The sequence below is a fragment of the Vidua macroura genome, chromosome 8, assembly GCF_024509145.1.
Source record: "Vidua macroura isolate BioBank_ID:100142 chromosome 8, ASM2450914v1, whole genome shotgun sequence".
In the NCBI taxonomy this organism is placed as follows: Eukaryota; Metazoa; Chordata; class Aves; order Passeriformes; family Viduidae; genus Vidua; species Vidua macroura.
Genome location: NC_071578.1, coordinates 7,193,393 through 7,210,245, shown reverse-complemented (window position 1 = coordinate 7,210,245; position 16,853 = coordinate 7,193,393). Strand labels below are relative to the sequence as shown.

The following is a 16,853-nucleotide window of genomic DNA, read 5'->3' as shown; positions in this document are numbered from 1 at the left end:
TCCTAACCTATTTTTTAATACAGAAATTTTAATCTGCTGCTTAAATATTCATTAATGCAAAGCCACTGCTGTGGAGAATACATTCCACTCTATTCACAAGAGGCAAGAATTCTTTGGAACTCCTACCAAATGCTAGTGTTGTCTTACTTAACTTTGTTTATGGCCTTATGACAACAAACATCAGCAAAACTTAATCATTAATCCTAAAAATATTCCATCTGGAAAAGAAGATGACTCTACAAAGTGCAGTGTCATTTGTAAACACAATGTGGTATCATCCAAATAGTCAAATGCAATACATGTGTTCATATAGAACAGCTTTTGGACAGCTCCTTTCTTTCCTGTTTCATTTCTAAATCTGAATAAATAATCTGCATGCCAACTAACCTAAACAATGAGTTATTTCCCATTCTCTGAATGGGAATCCTGAGATGCTCAATTATCTCACACAACTGCCAGCCATCAACTGTTCTTAATTGCCTGTATGTTTCAAGACCACTGCGTGTTTATTTATATCACTTGCATGACACACTAGATGTTTTATGAGACCAGAATAAGATGAGGTATGTCACAGTCTAATGCTTAGGGATATGACAGGAGCTGTACTTACTTTTTTTAATCATAATTTTTCAAGGAAATCTAAGTAAATTAAGCATCAGTCTCTATCTTCTCTACACTTTGCAGCTCCCAGTGATTTCTTACTTGAACAAATCTGACAGAGGAATGAATATGAAGTTCCTACAAATTTTATGAAAAACCACAGTTTTAGATCTGAGTAGACCTGACAAGGCACACGTGCCTCTGGCTCTGAGCCATTGAAGAGGGAGTGGGGACCCAGAGTCCTTCAGCTCAGGTGCAACACCCAGCCAGCAGCAGCACCTGCTGCCCTGCAGAGCACAGATGGGAGACAGAACTGAGGACCAGGGAAGGGACAGAGGAACATCCTTGTTTTGTGACAAGCATGTCACAAAAGGAATGGGAAAAAGTGCAGCCAGATTTCAGAGGAGCAGCGAAGTGGAAAGCAGAGCCACTCCATGCTGCAGTAACAGAGACAGAAACCCACACCAAATCCCCTCCAGCTGCAGGGGCTCCAGGGGAGCTGCACAAAGAGAGACCAAAGTCGACAATCCAAGAAGGGAAGGCAGGACATGGAAAAGGTACATCCATGGCATTCCAAGGTACATTCCAAGGCAGGAATGAGCTGGGGTTCTCAGCTCAGGGGAGCAGCAGTGCTTAACATGAGCCTGACTGCCAGGCCTAAACCCAAAACACACCTGCAGTGGGATGGACGCTGTGGGACTGAGGAGCAGGAAGAATCCTTGTGCTGTCTCCAGTGGAGGAGGAACAAGGAAACAGCCACTTCTGGCTTTGCTGAACTGAGCTTTAGTACTGAATTTAGGGTGCAGAATTTAAAAGGAAGAGCACGGAAGTTTTTAATGCTTCTGAACCTCATCAGCTGCATGACATGAGCTAATGGGAAGATGCATTTTATGGACATCAGAAAGTGATAAAATCATATAACCACTGAATGCAGAAATTCATCTTTATTTATGGGTTTCTACTCAAATTGTTTGATACCTTCAAGTCTCTTTACAACCCATCATTTCTGCAAATTTCTATGCAGCAAGAGCTATCTCTATGCCATTACACTTTGTGTCGTGCCTCTCTTATGTTAAGTTTCAAGCTGAGTGCAGATTGTACAGGACAATAGCCTGACACTTGGAAAAATTGTCAAAGCATCATAGTAACTAAAGAACTGTTCCAAAAATAACTTAATTGTGGTAATGCTGTAACTATACTGACAGCATTATTGCTGCATTACTTTCATCCACGGAAAATGCAAGAATATAAAAATACTACCAAAAAATAACATAAATTATAGAATTACATTTCATGAACAAAACCAATCACATTTCTAAAGATCAAAGCTGTAAACACATTCCAAGGTTAAAACAATATAATGTGCATCTTAAAATAAGAAATGTTAGATCTTTATCATAAATAAGTATCTGCCTTGCAATCCAGAAGTCGTTATTTCATCACACACATTTTATTCTTACAAGCATTTTACTCTTAGCATTTTTAACATACTGTCAACTCCTGACAGAAAGCACTGGCTTCTCCAAGACTGTCAAAGATATCCCTGAGAATCCAATACAAATAGGGTTATTAAAAAAAAAGTTTAAAAATATCTTCAAATGTAAAGAGCCAGTGTGTAGAACACCTGCCATAAACTGCACCTTGCTGTGCCATCAAGAGACAGAAAGCTGCAGGATGCTGTTCTTTTGGTTTCACTAGGGAAAACTGCTTCCACACAAGGCATTTTGGAAGCCCTGCAAGGAAGGCTGCCATAGAAATCCGCCTGCTCAATGCAGTCCTTGCTTTATCACTGAACCAGTGACAACAGTGTGGTCACCACATGAACCAAGCAGCTTCTGCTCACTCTCACCATGTCCCACCTCCAGCTGCTCCATCAGCAGGCTCAGTGCGTCCCTCCCCTCACTCCTGAGACACAGCAGTCTGCAGACACCAGACAGAACAGGGAACCCAGCCAGCTCTGTGTGTCTGAGGTGCCCAACAGCCCACGCCTGCTCCTGCTCACTGCACTCCTGGAGTGGTGCTGCCTCTCTCAACAGATAACCTGATTCTGCTTCCCTCCTCAGTCGCCTGATCTCGTAATCCCACCAACACCACTGGCAGTTCCTCTGTCCTTTGCTCCTCTTTCAGAGAAACTCAGGTGCCACTAAAGTGAACCATAAAGCTGTCCTGTAATGGGAAGCAAGAATACACAGTTTGCTGCCCAAAAATGTATACACGTATGTGGCAGCAGCTCTCTGGCCACAGAGAGCAGGCACAGACTTTCCCAGGGGAAGGCTGTGAGAAGATCAGAGGAAAGAATGAGAAACAATTCTTATCTCCACTTGCTGCACTGGTTGTTGTGCACGTGTGGAATGTGTCATGGACATTTGTTTACCAAAGGGTGATTTCTTAATTGAACAGTGGATGGTGTTTGGATGAATTGACCAATTAGGTCAAAGCTGTATCAGAGGGGCTGTAAAGGGTTACTGAGTTTCTTAGTAAGTATAATATGATATAGTATAGGATGAGAGAATAAAGCAATTAATCAGCCTTCTGCAATCATGGAGTCAATGCTAATTATTACCCAGCTGGGGGCCTGCAGCGACATACATATATGTGCATTTAACATCTGACCCACCACACCATGACTGAGGCTTTCCTGCAAAGACACAGGTTAAGGGATGGCAGTTCCATTCTCCAAGGATGTTACTCTAGAAAAGATGTGGTTCCCTGCATACATTATATTCCATATTAAGGTAGGTACTTTATTACCAAATGGCCATGCTTGTGCAACCTGCATATATATCCCAACACTTCCCTTTGAGGCCTCAGGAAAATACTGCCCAACACTGAGTTTCCTTCAAGACTTCTAAGTATTCTTCTCTCTTACTACTCTTGGCATTAAAGGAGAGGCTGAATATTCATACATAAATGCTTTGTGTTCAGTCAGGTACTTCCTCCTTCCACAGAATGGATTTCATCTTGTGTCCCATGTTGAAACAGGCTGACAAAGCCTGTCTAGACTAACAGGACAAGCAGAAACAATACCCTTGCTCAAAGCTGTGCATTTTGAATACTTGCGGAACAAAGACCTTATCTTCTGTTTTACAGCTCTTCAAAGAAATTAGCAAAAAGGTTCCAATAATCTTACCAAGGAAAGCAACATGGACTAAACAGAGTATTTACATATTCCTATTTTCAAGGCCTGCTGAAGGTAAAAGAGCGGAGGCACTGCCTTTTTAGGCCAGTCAATCAGTTACTTCAGCAAGGTACTTAATTCCCCTCTCATAATCAGATCTAGCTTCAAGAAATGCAGAAAACAGGATATTCAAAGAGCTCCTGCAAGCCAACAGTCACCAAAGTGATTTTCTTTTGTGTGAAGTCCAATCTGATTATAAAAATGCAGAAGTGGAAATCAGGAACTGGTATCTATGCACCCTCGATAACTTGTTATCTGCCTGGAACCCAGCCTAGTTGCCTCTGCAAAGAAAATCTGCACTCAGAAATGTCAAAGAACACAAGCATTGTACATGCTTAGATTTATTTTTGTCAAACTATTTTTATTTTGTTAAATGCAGCTGAAATAGGTGCCTGGTCTGTCTGTTTGTCTTGTAACAGGACACAAATTCTCACTGGGGCAAAACAGACTTAGACTGGATTTCTGTAAAACCAGTATTAAATATTGGTTCAAGGGCTATTATTTTAACATATTATCTCATAAAGAAAAACACAGTTGTGTGCGTGACAATCTAATTTAGACTAAATATAAGAAGTTTTTATTTTTCTGTTATCAAAGGGCTCGACCTCACATCAGAAAACCAGAACTAAGCCAAAAAAAATACAACGGGAAACAGAACACATCATAATGAAATAATATTTTGATATGTTATGCCTTCTTCAGTGGGAACAGAATCAGATTGCAAGATTCCTATTAGCCTAATAAGATCTGGTTTATTGTTTATGAACTCGGGTGCATGCACAAGGTAACTAACATGAGGTACCTCAACTTTTTAACTAAGCAGCAATGATATAGGGGGTAAGAGCTAATAAAAGCATTGCAGAGCATCAACAGAAATCAACATTTTTCATATTTTTTTAATTAAAAATATTTTAAAACTGCCTTTGTAGGAAAGTGGCATCTCATATAATCTTACAGAAGTTTCATAAAAAAACATAGTGTTAAATTAGAAAAATATGTGGCATTTGAAATACATGCAGACTTAGGAACAGAAAGAGGATTAAAGGCCTCAGGCAACAGGAATTGGAGATGTCATACAGTATTAATTCATGGGAGAAGCCACTAATTCACATGGCACAAACCCCAAAAGGAAAAAGCAGTGCATCTCTTGGCCAGGACAGAGATTCTAACTTATCTTTTTGATAAACAATCTAAAAAAGGCCATATATGGATTCTACAAATGAAAACTCATTTATCAGGTAGGAAAAAAAAGAAGTAAATAATAATTAAAGTGTCAGGGACTTGTTACCCAGAACACAGCTCTTACATCAGGTCAAGAATTACAAAAATGAATAGGGAAACCCTCCATTCTTGAATAAAAGAATTTTGGGAGTAATGAAAGTTTTGGGGATATTAATTCACTGTGACACAGCTTGTTCTAATTCAACAGAATAGCAGGAGGAGAAGGTACAGGAGAAGCACAAAGACAAGGAAGCTCTGTTTCTCTGCATTGTGGGAATTCAGATTGGAAAACTCCAACCTTCCTCCCCCACCTTTGCTGATGGCAACTCTTCCAAGGAAACACCAGCAGTTCATTGTCAGTGATGTCTCTACCCCATCCTTGAGAAGAAAAATATAATGGGGAGGGGGCAAATAGGTGCCATCAATACTCAGAGCAGGTTTTATGCTGGGGAGAGGGAATTATTCCCTTATAAAAGTCTGTCCCATCCTCAAGAAGGTATTTTGCACACTGGATTCATTCTTTCCCCACAATCAACTTAGCAATTTGTGAATAAATTATGCAAAATGCCTAAAAGACTTTGAAAAACTCAAAGGAAGTTAGGCAAACTATTGATCAACCGATTCTCCTTCTGAGCAAGGGAGAGATTCTAGAGGGAGACCCAGGGCCATCCTCATGCATCCCACGGAAAGAGTGTAACTAACAGCCACCAGCACACACACATTCACTCCTGAGATTCCAGCACTGCTGGCTTTTTACTCTCAACTTTTCACACACAATAAAAAGCCACCTTACTGACCATAGCTGTTTCTGTTTGCACTTACAGCTTATTCAGTGGGCAAATCAAACCTGGTTAATTCAGGTGCTGAGTTCTAACATGGAATGATACACTCCAGCAAGAAGCCCGACATGCTGTGCTGTCTACTGAGTTCTTGGTTTTAATTTACAAGTTTACTATAATAAATATAAAATACACCCTTTTCTAAATAGAAGCTTCTATATACCTTCTACAACAAAAGATTCCCAGAGATTTTAGATCAGGCAGCCTCTCATGAGAACAGAAGAACCAGAACAGTCCCTTCGACATAAAATCAAACGACCCATTTTCTTTCTCTGATTTGCTAATGATGCAAAATTAACTTTGCAAAAACAGTTTACTACACTGAGAATAATGGCAAAAGAATTAATTTCTACTAGTCCTGTGCTTTAGCAACTAGAAACAAGGCCTAACTAGCAGCATGTAACCAACTAGTTCTTCCCAGATTAACAGCAAACACTGCGTTTGAACAGCTAGGCAACTTAGAAGTGAATCCATGGGAGGAGAGGATTTTGTCACCTTAAATGCATTGATCTAAATAGCCAACTCTTTTTAACACTGAGTATTCATTTTACACCACTTCACAGACATGGCTTGAGGCATTTCATTCATATGGAGTGGCTCTCCCTTTTCTGTCGAGATGAATGAGACATTTCAGAAACATTACTTTGTTAAATATTTCTACAGGTATGTGCAGCTACATTTTTTATGCAAGATATTTTCTTACAAGGTACCCGAGATGACCACTATACTGTATTAGCTAATACCAAAATAATAACATATCTTACAGTTGCAGACCTCAATGTCAACTACAATGCAAATTTAAGAGGCAAACTGTTCTCCAGGTAGTAAAAAGCCACAGACAGCTTTAAGAAGTTACTAATTCAAGCATTTCTCCTTAATGTAGTGTGAAACTCAATTCTGAAATCCAATCAACAGATTTTGCATTTACTGTAGTTGTGACAGAAGTCAATGGCCTTAAAATGTTTTCACCTCTCAAAAGTTGTAAAGGTTCAAGCAAAAATGTCTGTTTAAGCAAAATCTTTACATCATAATAACTAACCCAAATCTGTTACCCTCCAAAACTAACACGCAAGTCTTCAGCAATTTAAAGAGCTGCTTAACAGGAAGAAATTCACACCCTTGAGGCAGAAGCACCACATCTGAGATAGCAGTTATAAAAAAATTTCAAACCTAGATATGCCCAAAACCAAAAACAAGACAGCCCAGTCTTTCAACTGCAAAGACTCAAACTTAGGAACAGGTTTAGCCATACACTCCTGATTTTTCTTCTAAATCCACATATTGAGGCTTGAATTAAAGAGAATGTGGCATCCTCTCTCCATAGGGGAAGCAATTTTGAACATCTATCAGGATAGACTTACATCGACCTTAACTGGTTTTAAAAACTGTCCTTCATTTGGTCAGGCTTATGTTTACTACAGAAGATTTATCTGACACAAAACAGTCATCTCAGCCAATGATGAGCCAGTGATTTACATACCACAAAAGAGAACTATTGTGATTTTCTACACTACCACACAAATAAATACAAAAGGTGGCAAAGACATTATACTTGATGCAAGTCCAAGTAATATAGGACCACAGAATGGGCTTTGTGATATGAAAGGGTTAATTGCTAATTTTAATTTCACATAACTAACTTTAATGGGAGTGAACACTGCAGCAACATCTATAAACACAATGTCCACATTAGCAGAACACCAGTTATGAAACCCCTGCCAACACTACTTGTACAGGGATTGTGTTTTGTTTGTTTTAATCAAATTTTACCAAGTCCTGCTATATTTGCAGAGCTCTGCAAAAAAACCGTTAAGGCTGAGGAGCTTTAAAGAATATAACATGCAATAGTAACCATGACAATAAGAAAAATGCTTTTGCTAATCTTTTTCTTTCAGCTGACAATACTTTCAAATACTGATGTTTTTCCTCTAGATGACAACTTTTGTTTGTTGTTCACTACGAATTCTAGGCCTCCCACCCTTGTAAACTTGAAATTTCTGACCAAGGGAGCAGCAATCTGGGGGGGCACTGAAAACATGGGATGAGTCCTAACCGTGGTAGAATGGACATCATCTGTTGGCAACTAGATTTTACTTCACTGCTGCTCTGAATAGGTGCATGAAAATCACATTTTTAAGGTAATTATTCTGCAAGTAATTGGGGAACCTAAAAAAAACAACAGAAAGGCAGAATGCAGATAGGGTATTCCTCTGAACATCAAAAAACTGCTGAGGTATGTTAGAATTTGGCCCCAGGCAGGCTGATCATAAACTTTTAAGGAAACAGCCTGGAACTCCTCTGCACTGATTTTGCCTTGGTTTTCTATTAAGTTGGAGTTTTGAGCAATAAAAAATAAAAGAAATAAAGATTCTTCAGAGATTTATCTTTGCTGATTTATCAATGCTTTCAAAAGATGTATGGGATAAGGATCTGAAGTCACATATTGAAAAGTGACTAAAGGGACGATTTTCAAAGGCATTAATATACCTAAAGATGCATTAAGCACTTAAAATTTTCAAAACTGCCTGGGCATCTAACGCCTATTTAAATCACTTAGTCCTTTTTGAAAATCCCAATGGGCAGTTATCTACATTTTATGTGTCTATATGCCTTTGAAAATCTGTACCATTAAATACTTAACAACCTAAGTACCCCTGGCTTTTAAAGGGACTTTGAGTCCTAAGAAGTGTAAGTACATCTGAAAATTGGTCAAGCCAATTTGTCTGGTCTTTTTTTCCCCCCTTTCTTTTAAAGAAGCATCTCCTAATGCTTATCCATAGCATGTCAGTTAAGTAGAGCTTCAGCACTGTCCAACTTACACACTGAGCTGTGCACATTTGATTTGTTTTATGGAGCTAAAGAAATAAAAATCCAGAGTACAGACTGCATCCTCAAAAAAGACCTTCTGAAGCTCCTAAAAAGAAATGAAATTCCATTCTGTAATCCCAGTGAATGCCCCCAAAAAAACACATTTTCAATAAATGTCACCCACATGAGTACAACTTAGGCTGATAAAGAACCAACATCATTGTTTAATAGCCATGCAACATATTCAAAATACCACAAAAAAGTTCTGAAAGGCAGCCACACAGCAACAAGAAAAAATATAAAAAGGAGGAACTTGTGAATAAGCTCTTTAAAAAGACAGCAGTTCCAGAAAAGAGGACAAGCTTTAATTCTGAATTTTCTGTTTTTACAAAACTGTAGGAAACTATAAAGCATTTCCTTATGCAAACATTTGAAAGATGTATCTTCTGATCTTCTGTAATGTCAATATGAGGTAACTTGCACTGACCAAATTTCCAAAAAGGAACTGATTTGTAAATTGGGAACGCAGGGAATCAGATTGCCACCTACAGGAAAATTTAGCATTTATTGTCAAGAATGACTCAAAAATAATACAAATTGCCATCCTGCCAAGCATTCTTTCACTTCAAAACCAATTAGCCTTTTCTTTTGTGCAACTATATCATGAGCTTCCTAAATCCAGGAAGCCATTATCATTTCTTTTTATTTATGAGTACTGCTTGAAAGTTCCGTAACTCAATTACAAAATCATGTGTCAGTTAAAGAATTTTAAGTCTGCTTACCTGAAACCATTGGTGCTAGCCTGAATATGTCTGATAGTCTGCTGTTGACTGGCTCATAAGGGGAATCTTCAAGCAAGTCATTTCCTAAGGACAAAAAATATTTGGATTTTTTCTTACACACAAAATCAGGGTAACATCTTTTGTTTACTTTTACTCCATAACAGTGAAATGTACTCCCCTTTAATCCCTTTAAAAAGTTTATATGGCTACTCCTTCTCAAAGAATTACCTATAAAAACACCTGAAGGAAGCTAATTGTTTATCCCTGTCACTAGATGTCCTCTCTCACTCCTCCTTGGGTAAGGTCGTAACTTGCAGAGACAGCCTGTGACATCACAGGGACTGTCCCATGTCATGCCAGCAGGAGAAAAGCTGTAGCAAGGATGTTCCTCTTTATTCACCATAGCAGAGCTCTTTTTTTAGAGAAGCTCAGCTAACAGCCAAAAACTAGCATCTTTGGTATGAAACATTCCTAACAAGATGCTGCTGGAAGAGAAACTTTTTATGATGTAGAAAACGTCTGTTATTACCTTTAGAAAAAAAATACATACCGACTCATTAAAACATACGGATAAACGAACAGAAAGGGATTGTTTCCCTTTTTGCACAAGCAACTTAAAAAAAAAAAAAAGTTAAATGGGGAGCACACTGGAGAGATAGCACCTTCAACTCCAGGGCCACAGCAAAACAGGACTAAAAATGATGTCTCTCATATAACGACCTGACTGTTCTCAGTAGACTAAAAGAAATTTGCCTTATGAATAACAGAGCAGTCCTGAGTCAATCACTGTCATATCTCTTCTTCTAACTGGCACATCTATATGCTGTGTGAACCATAAACTTTGGGTTTTTTTCTGCTCAGCCTGCCCAGGGAATACTCCTGGTAAATACAGGAAAGGAAAAAACAAACTTTAACTTAAAACAATCTTCTCTTCATATTATATTTAACTTTCAGCAAAAAGGCTAAGAAGCTAGTTCCAATGTTCTGTTAGGTGAGTCCTAATTAAGGAGTTTTAATATTATTAGGAAAACGTCTCCAAATGACTGTTTTTGTGGCTCTTGGACATGCTCGTGCCCCTATCTTTTGACTGTGGTTTAGAAAGGTCAGCTGGGTCCCCTGGAGGAAACTCTTGGCTGTCGATTTCGCAGCCCAGGAGCGGAGCCGCAGCTGTGCTGGGGCGGACGGGGCTCCTCGGGCGGCAGCTGCGGGCACAGCCAGAGCCGCGGGCTCAGAGCCCGGCTGAGGCTCGGGGGCACCCTGCGCCGGGGGTTCTGCGCTTCGCCACGTACCCTGCAAGCTCTGGTACATGCTCCAGTAAATGCGCAGGCAGTTCTTCTCCTTCTTCATGCCCCTCTTGCAGCGGCAGTTGTACAGGGATTTCTGCTTGAGAGCTTCCATGGCGCTTCTGCATTCGTCCTTCGCCTCCAGGCCCGTGGCCCGGCTGAAGTTGCTCTCTTTGCCGGCTACACACTGCCTCAGTGTCCTGAATTTAGTACTACAGCTCTGCTCCTTCAGACACTGATCGCTGGCTTTCACGCAGTCCAGGCGGTCCCCTCCAGGCAGCCCGCTCACTTCTGCAGACAAAAGTACATCTATGGAGAGGAGACACAAACCAACACGCGCTCTTCGAGGGAGCAGGGTGCGTCCGACCCGAGCTCCAGAGCAGCATCTGGGAGGCACGGGGCACCTCCTCACGCTGCACATGCAGCCAACCCCAGGGGCAGCACCTTGCAAACCTCCTGGCTTCACGCTACGCCTTAGAAAAAGCACACAGGGTTTCCATGGGCTTAGATCCACTTTCGGGGGAGTCCAAGGAAACAGTATTTTTTAACCCTAATGGCTGATTTATGAGGAAACATAAAGGAAAGAAAACCCGGAGGGATTAATGTGGCTGATAAAACAAGTATTTGTTACTCCATCATCCACTTTGGTGAAACAAATCAGCTTTCCATTCCAGGATTTAACTAAGGGGTTAAATATTCAGCCTCACTTTCCACAAGAGCTTTGCTGTAATTTCACTTACATCCAGGAACAACCCGCTCAGAGAGATAAGTGTCCTCACTGATCGATATTAGCCTGCCTTTGCGTCAGTCACTTTTTAAAGGCTGTACACATTTTTGCTTATTCTATATGCATAAAGGTAGAATTTGTTACTTCCCCCCTCCTCCCCACTTCTATCCACGTATGATGCTTTTGCAGGAGAACAAAGCAAATTGCATTAACTCCCTCCTCTCCATCGTGCCCCCGTCATGCTCCCTCAGACACATGCGGATGGTAACGCAAAGGAAAGGAAACCAGTTTGGGCTGCAAACCACTACCAGTCGGGCATGCTGCCAGGTTCAGGTGAAGATGTAATCCTTCAACTGGTTTTGTCATCGCCCACCCTTCCCAGGCAGCCTTATTTTATTTAAATAAAAAGTTTCCCTGTAACTTGCGAGAACCCAATTTAACAAGAGGCTAGACAGGCAAGTAGCGAAGTCTGTAACCTACAGAGCTTTAAACGTAGACTGGGCTAACTGATGTGAGGCAGAGCCATAAAAACTACTGGAAACTTCACTGTTCTGCCTAAACAATAGACTGACAAGCATCAGGCTCCAGGTCCCATAAACCCTATGCTTTGCTTTATGAAGCGATGTGCAGACCAAAATCAGGCATCAGCAACTTACCCACTAAGGGCAAAGCGAAGTACAAGAGAACGAGAAACATCTTGCTGTCTTCGGATGGTTTCCCCAAACGACCTGATGTGTCACAACAAAGATGATCAGCATGTAGATATTCCAATACCGCCGAGGTCTAAAGGCTCCAAGTTCAGATCCATTGAATTCAAGGGGGAAAAAAAAAAGCCACCAAGCAAAAAAACCCCACAACCCCCTCTCCTCTTCACCGCTACCACCACAGGCGGCAGGAGCAGCGACGCAAACGCTGAGCTTTTTCCTTAGATTTCAGGTCTGAGCAACCTGCAGGCACAAGCACTGACTCCAGTGCGGGAGCGAGAGGCGCACGCACGGGTGTATGTGTGTGTGTCTGTGTGATGTGTGTGAGTGAGCGAGCGAGCGGCAGCGGGGCAGGAGCGCCGGTCGCCTCCCTGGGTGGGCAGCGCCTGTTCCCAGGGAGGGACCGAGAGCGCACGGGGGGCGGGAGGGGGGCGCACACACGAGACCCGCAGCGCCCGCCCGCCCCCGGCCCCGCAGCCGGGGCCAGCCGCTGGCAGCCCCGCTGATAGCCCCGTGACAGCCCCGAGCCGCGGCTTCCCGAGCCCACCCCGGGGTAATTCGCCTCTTCCACCCCTCCGACCGCAACTTTATTGACGCGCCGGGGCCGGGGCCGGGGCGGTGCGCGGGGCCGCGCAGCCTGCGCGGAGCGCTCGCCGCCGGGGCGGAGCGGGGGTGGCCGCGCTGCCGGCAGCCAAAGTTTGCCAGGGAAAATTGGGACGGGCGGGAGGCGCGGCCGCTCCTGTTCCGCCGAGCAGAGCGGGGCCCCCTCGGCCCCGAGAGCGGATCCTGGCGGGCGCCGCCGGCACCGGGCGAGCCGGGGAGAGGCGGCGGCCCCCCGGGATGCCCCGCTCCCCGCCCGCCCTCCGCGGGGCTCGGCGGTCGCGGCCTCCCCCTGCCGGCCCCGCCGCCCGCGGGGGAGGTCCGGGGCGTCCCGCAGCGGCCCCGGGGCGGCAGGAGCACCGCCCGTCCTTCCCCGCAGCCTCCGCGGGGCGGGCGGGCCCCGCATCCCTGCAGTGCGCGGTGCGGTCCGGCCCTCGGCCGGGGCCGAGCGCTGTGTATCGGCTTCCACTTGGCTCCTGAATAAACAAAGCGAACATATGTCCCATATTCGTGACAGATGGTTCAAACAGAGAACTATTTAGTGGTTTTCCCACAGTTGCTACTATGTACCACTCCCCCGAAACCCAACAAAATGCAATTACCCTAAAATAGCTTCAGCTTCCAGATTTCCTTATTTTCATATGTGGAAAATTTGATTCAGGTGTTTTTATGTTCTGGCTGCAACCAAATGTGTTAAGTTGTTTTGGGTTTATTTTTTTCTATTTTTAAAAGAAGTCAGCATATATGTTCCTTGGCAGTTTTGTCAACAAGCTATTTGGCCCATTCGGCTCAAGGAATTTGCTTCTCCTTGCAATAAATTTTGCCTAAAGGAGCTTGAGTCGCCTCATGAGATGGGAGATGATCAGGCTGGCCACTTTTATAGCAAAAACTGGATGGCAGATGGAGCTAAACTGTTGAAAGGCACTTCAAAACACTTACTTAAAAGCCTAGCATATGCCAGGATGTACAGAGAGTACAACATTCATAGAACCCAAATGTAAAGGGCTTATTTTTGTTTACTTTGCTGTTCGAGATTTTTTTCCACCTCTCTTGCCTCTTTTTCTTAACAGATGGATTTTCATTTCGACCAAAAATAGAACCCCAAAACCCATGGCCCGCAATAAAAATAATAAAAAAAAAATCCAACAGAATCCAAAAAAACCTGTGTAAAGTACTGATTCTCTCAGTGAAATTGTAATAGTCATATGAAGTTGCTACTGATTAAGTCACAAGTTTTGTGGTTGGGTTGTTTAATGTGAAGAGTCATACACTATTATATGGTCACGAAGTCTATTATCTGCTGCACATACAGGGATGTAATTGGAGGAACAAAGACAATGACCAGATTTCTGGAGTATTTCAGGGTAATTAGAAGGTGCTAAGTTGGTGATAGCATTGACTATTCGAGACAGCTTCAGCTTTTCAAATAGCTGGTATTTAATGAAACAAGCTGGTCTTCCAAACACTTCAATAGAAATTGAGCTGAGTGATACAGAGAGATGATTACTTCTTCACTGGTAATTTTGACATCATTATGGCACACGATGAGCTCTGTATAGAAGTTATCTGTGTATCTAACACAAAGGTAGCATAATTCTCCTGTCATTTAGAAGCCTAAGTCAAGAATAGCTACAACATTCACAGCAGAGGATAGCAACTGAAAATCAGACTGAAATCCAGGCCACTTTTTACAAAACCATTCATGCATTAATGTCCTGAAAACACACATACATACACACAAGTTATTTGGGATTTAAAGAAGTAACACATTGTAAATCTCTGCATTAAAAACTACTTCTACTGTTATAAAACACAGCTTTTGTGGGGTGTTTCTTGTTACAGTAAAACTGAACTTGCATTTTAAGTGTTTAAAGTTGAATAAAATGTCACTAACAGTTCAGAAATAACAAAACAGCTGGAAAACATGCATCCCAAAATTCTGAATGCTGTCTAAACACTCCTCTTGCCAGCATTTTGACTCATCTCTGGAAAACTACCACCCAAAGTGAAAAAACGTTAAAAGGTTTTAATAATAAAAAAAAAAAAGTTTAAAATGCAACCGTGTTTGAAAGTCAAGGTCCAAGAAGAAAGGCCATGCTGCCTACAGTTGCTCAGAATATCCAACTGCTACACACTCTTCATCAGGACAGTAGGTGGGAGACAGCTCCTTACAAACCACAAGGACATTTTTCCATAGCAGAAATTACCTTTTTTTTTTTCTTTTTCATATATGGAATTATTTATAAATTTCTGTTGCAGACAAAACCCCATAAGCCACTCTGTGGCTTGATTCATAATCCTTTGGGTCTTTGCACAGTGTTTTCCAACTGCCTTTTACTTGCCCTGGGGTAAAATTAAGTCATTGAATGTCTTGCTGTTGATTTCAGTACGAGGTCTGCCTCACAATTTGTATCTGTCAGTCACTGAATTCATGAGTCTCTTCAGATAAAAGAAAAGTAAAAGAATAAGCCACACAGAAGTACTTAATGCAAATATGTTAAAGATATTTAAGCTTTTTTAAATATTCTGCTGGTCAAATTTTATAAAAAAGTTTCAGAACAATTAATATAACAGAACATACATAAGGTGCAGTTGATAAGGACAAACACTTCATTATAGGAAGGACGACAACACAATCACCACTGTATTATTGTTTAAAGGCCATAACAGTATAGATAAAGTGGAAAGCAGAACCAAATGCTCCAAGCTACTTGCTGCCAGCATGAACTGCCAGTACTTCGGTCTTTATGTAGTTGTAGTTACTGTTTTCTTTCTAGTTGGAAGTTGTTATGCTTCATTGGAAACTTTTCACAAAGAAAATGCAAAGTAATGTGGATAGTGGGGATATTTGACACTAAAGCTTCAGTAAAATTAGTGCTTCAAACTTTTTCTTTCCAAGTAGATTGAAGTAAGTGTAACCCCTAACACTGGGCAGTTTTAAGCTTCCTGTCACCTTGCAGCCTGGGCCCAAATGCTCTGAATGCAACCACAGCATCAAGCGAGAGGATCCTGTATCCATCCAGGATACACCATCCACCTGCTCCTGGAGGCCAGGCATGCACAGAAAAATCAGAACTCTGCTGCATTCACTCCTGCCAATGTCCTTCTGCCTCCTCCCCTGCATGTAAACTAATGTCAGCAAACTCTGAAGAGGTGTCACATGCAGAGATGCCTCCCTCAGAGGCAGTGGATGTGGTTTTGCAGCCAGTTCCACTTGCAAAGGTGGCAGTGTTGGAGCACTGTGTTGGGTTGGTCCGGCTGGCATAACAATGCACCCCCGAGCAGACAAGGAGGCTGAATCAATCCATTGCCTGGCCCAGGGTTAGCCTGCAGATTCCCTTTGCCATCTCTGCCACAGACCTTCTTTTAAAGACTGAAACCTGCAAGAAAATATTGAAGTTAGAGGCACTGAGCCCAAGGAACATTACACAGTATTATCTGCAGTGCCGCTAGGTATGTGAAGAGAAAGTATACTGAGGATAAGAACAGTGCCATGAACTTTAAATACAATTCTTAGGGGAGTGAAGAGGTGAAGCAAAGCTAAAGTTGAACTAATGAATCAGATCTAGCAGGTGGGGGAGAGCAAGCTAGTGATGGGAAAAAGTCTGTGTGCCATGGGAGCACAAAAAGTAGTGTTTACACAGGAGGCTTTCTTCAATAATGAGAAAGGGAGAATAGAGAAGTTAGAGAATTACTAGGGACTGGGGGAACAGTTTGAACTGCATTTTTTGTCTTACATTTATCTGCTTACCATGAAGTCAAAGTGCCTTTTGGTGGGAATAAGGCAAGAAGGATTTGCTCAAGGCATTAAAGTTTTGTAAAGGGCAGATTAAATAACAGTGCTCCAAAAATCAATTTTGAGGGGCTTATGAAGCCTTGAATGGGCTTTTGCAGCACAAAAGCAAGATTGAGTTTTTACTGAACCTGTCATTTATTTGAGTTTAGAGCTTTCAGTAAGTATCAGGGAAAAAGCATAAAACAAAAGCAAAGTAAGCAATGAGCATTCACACAGCAATCAAATTAAAACACATGGAGGTGCAATCCAGATTACCAGGTGATTTAATTGATGCAAAAGTATAAGAAAAGAAAGTCACCGTTTCACATCTGCTAT

The 16,853-nt window shown here is 42.0% G+C and overlaps 1 protein-coding gene across 1 annotated transcript in view; it reads right to left on the bottom strand.

Moving 5' to 3' along the window:
* GFRA1 (GDNF family receptor alpha 1) overlaps positions 1 to 12,674 on the bottom strand; it is a 131,296-nt gene extending 118,622 nt beyond the window's left edge. The window contains exons 1-3 of the mRNA XM_053984162.1: positions 12,095 to 12,674; positions 10,718 to 11,002; positions 9,429 to 9,512 (exon numbers count right to left, since the gene is read on the bottom strand). Coding sequence (XP_053840137.1) covers positions 9,429 to 9,512; positions 10,718 to 11,002; positions 12,095 to 12,134 — 409 coding nt within the window. The 5' untranslated portion in view covers positions 12,135 to 12,674. The remainder of the gene's footprint in view (positions 1 to 9,428; positions 9,513 to 10,717; positions 11,003 to 12,094) is intronic.
* Positions 12,675 to 16,853: the final 4,179 nt, after the last annotated feature.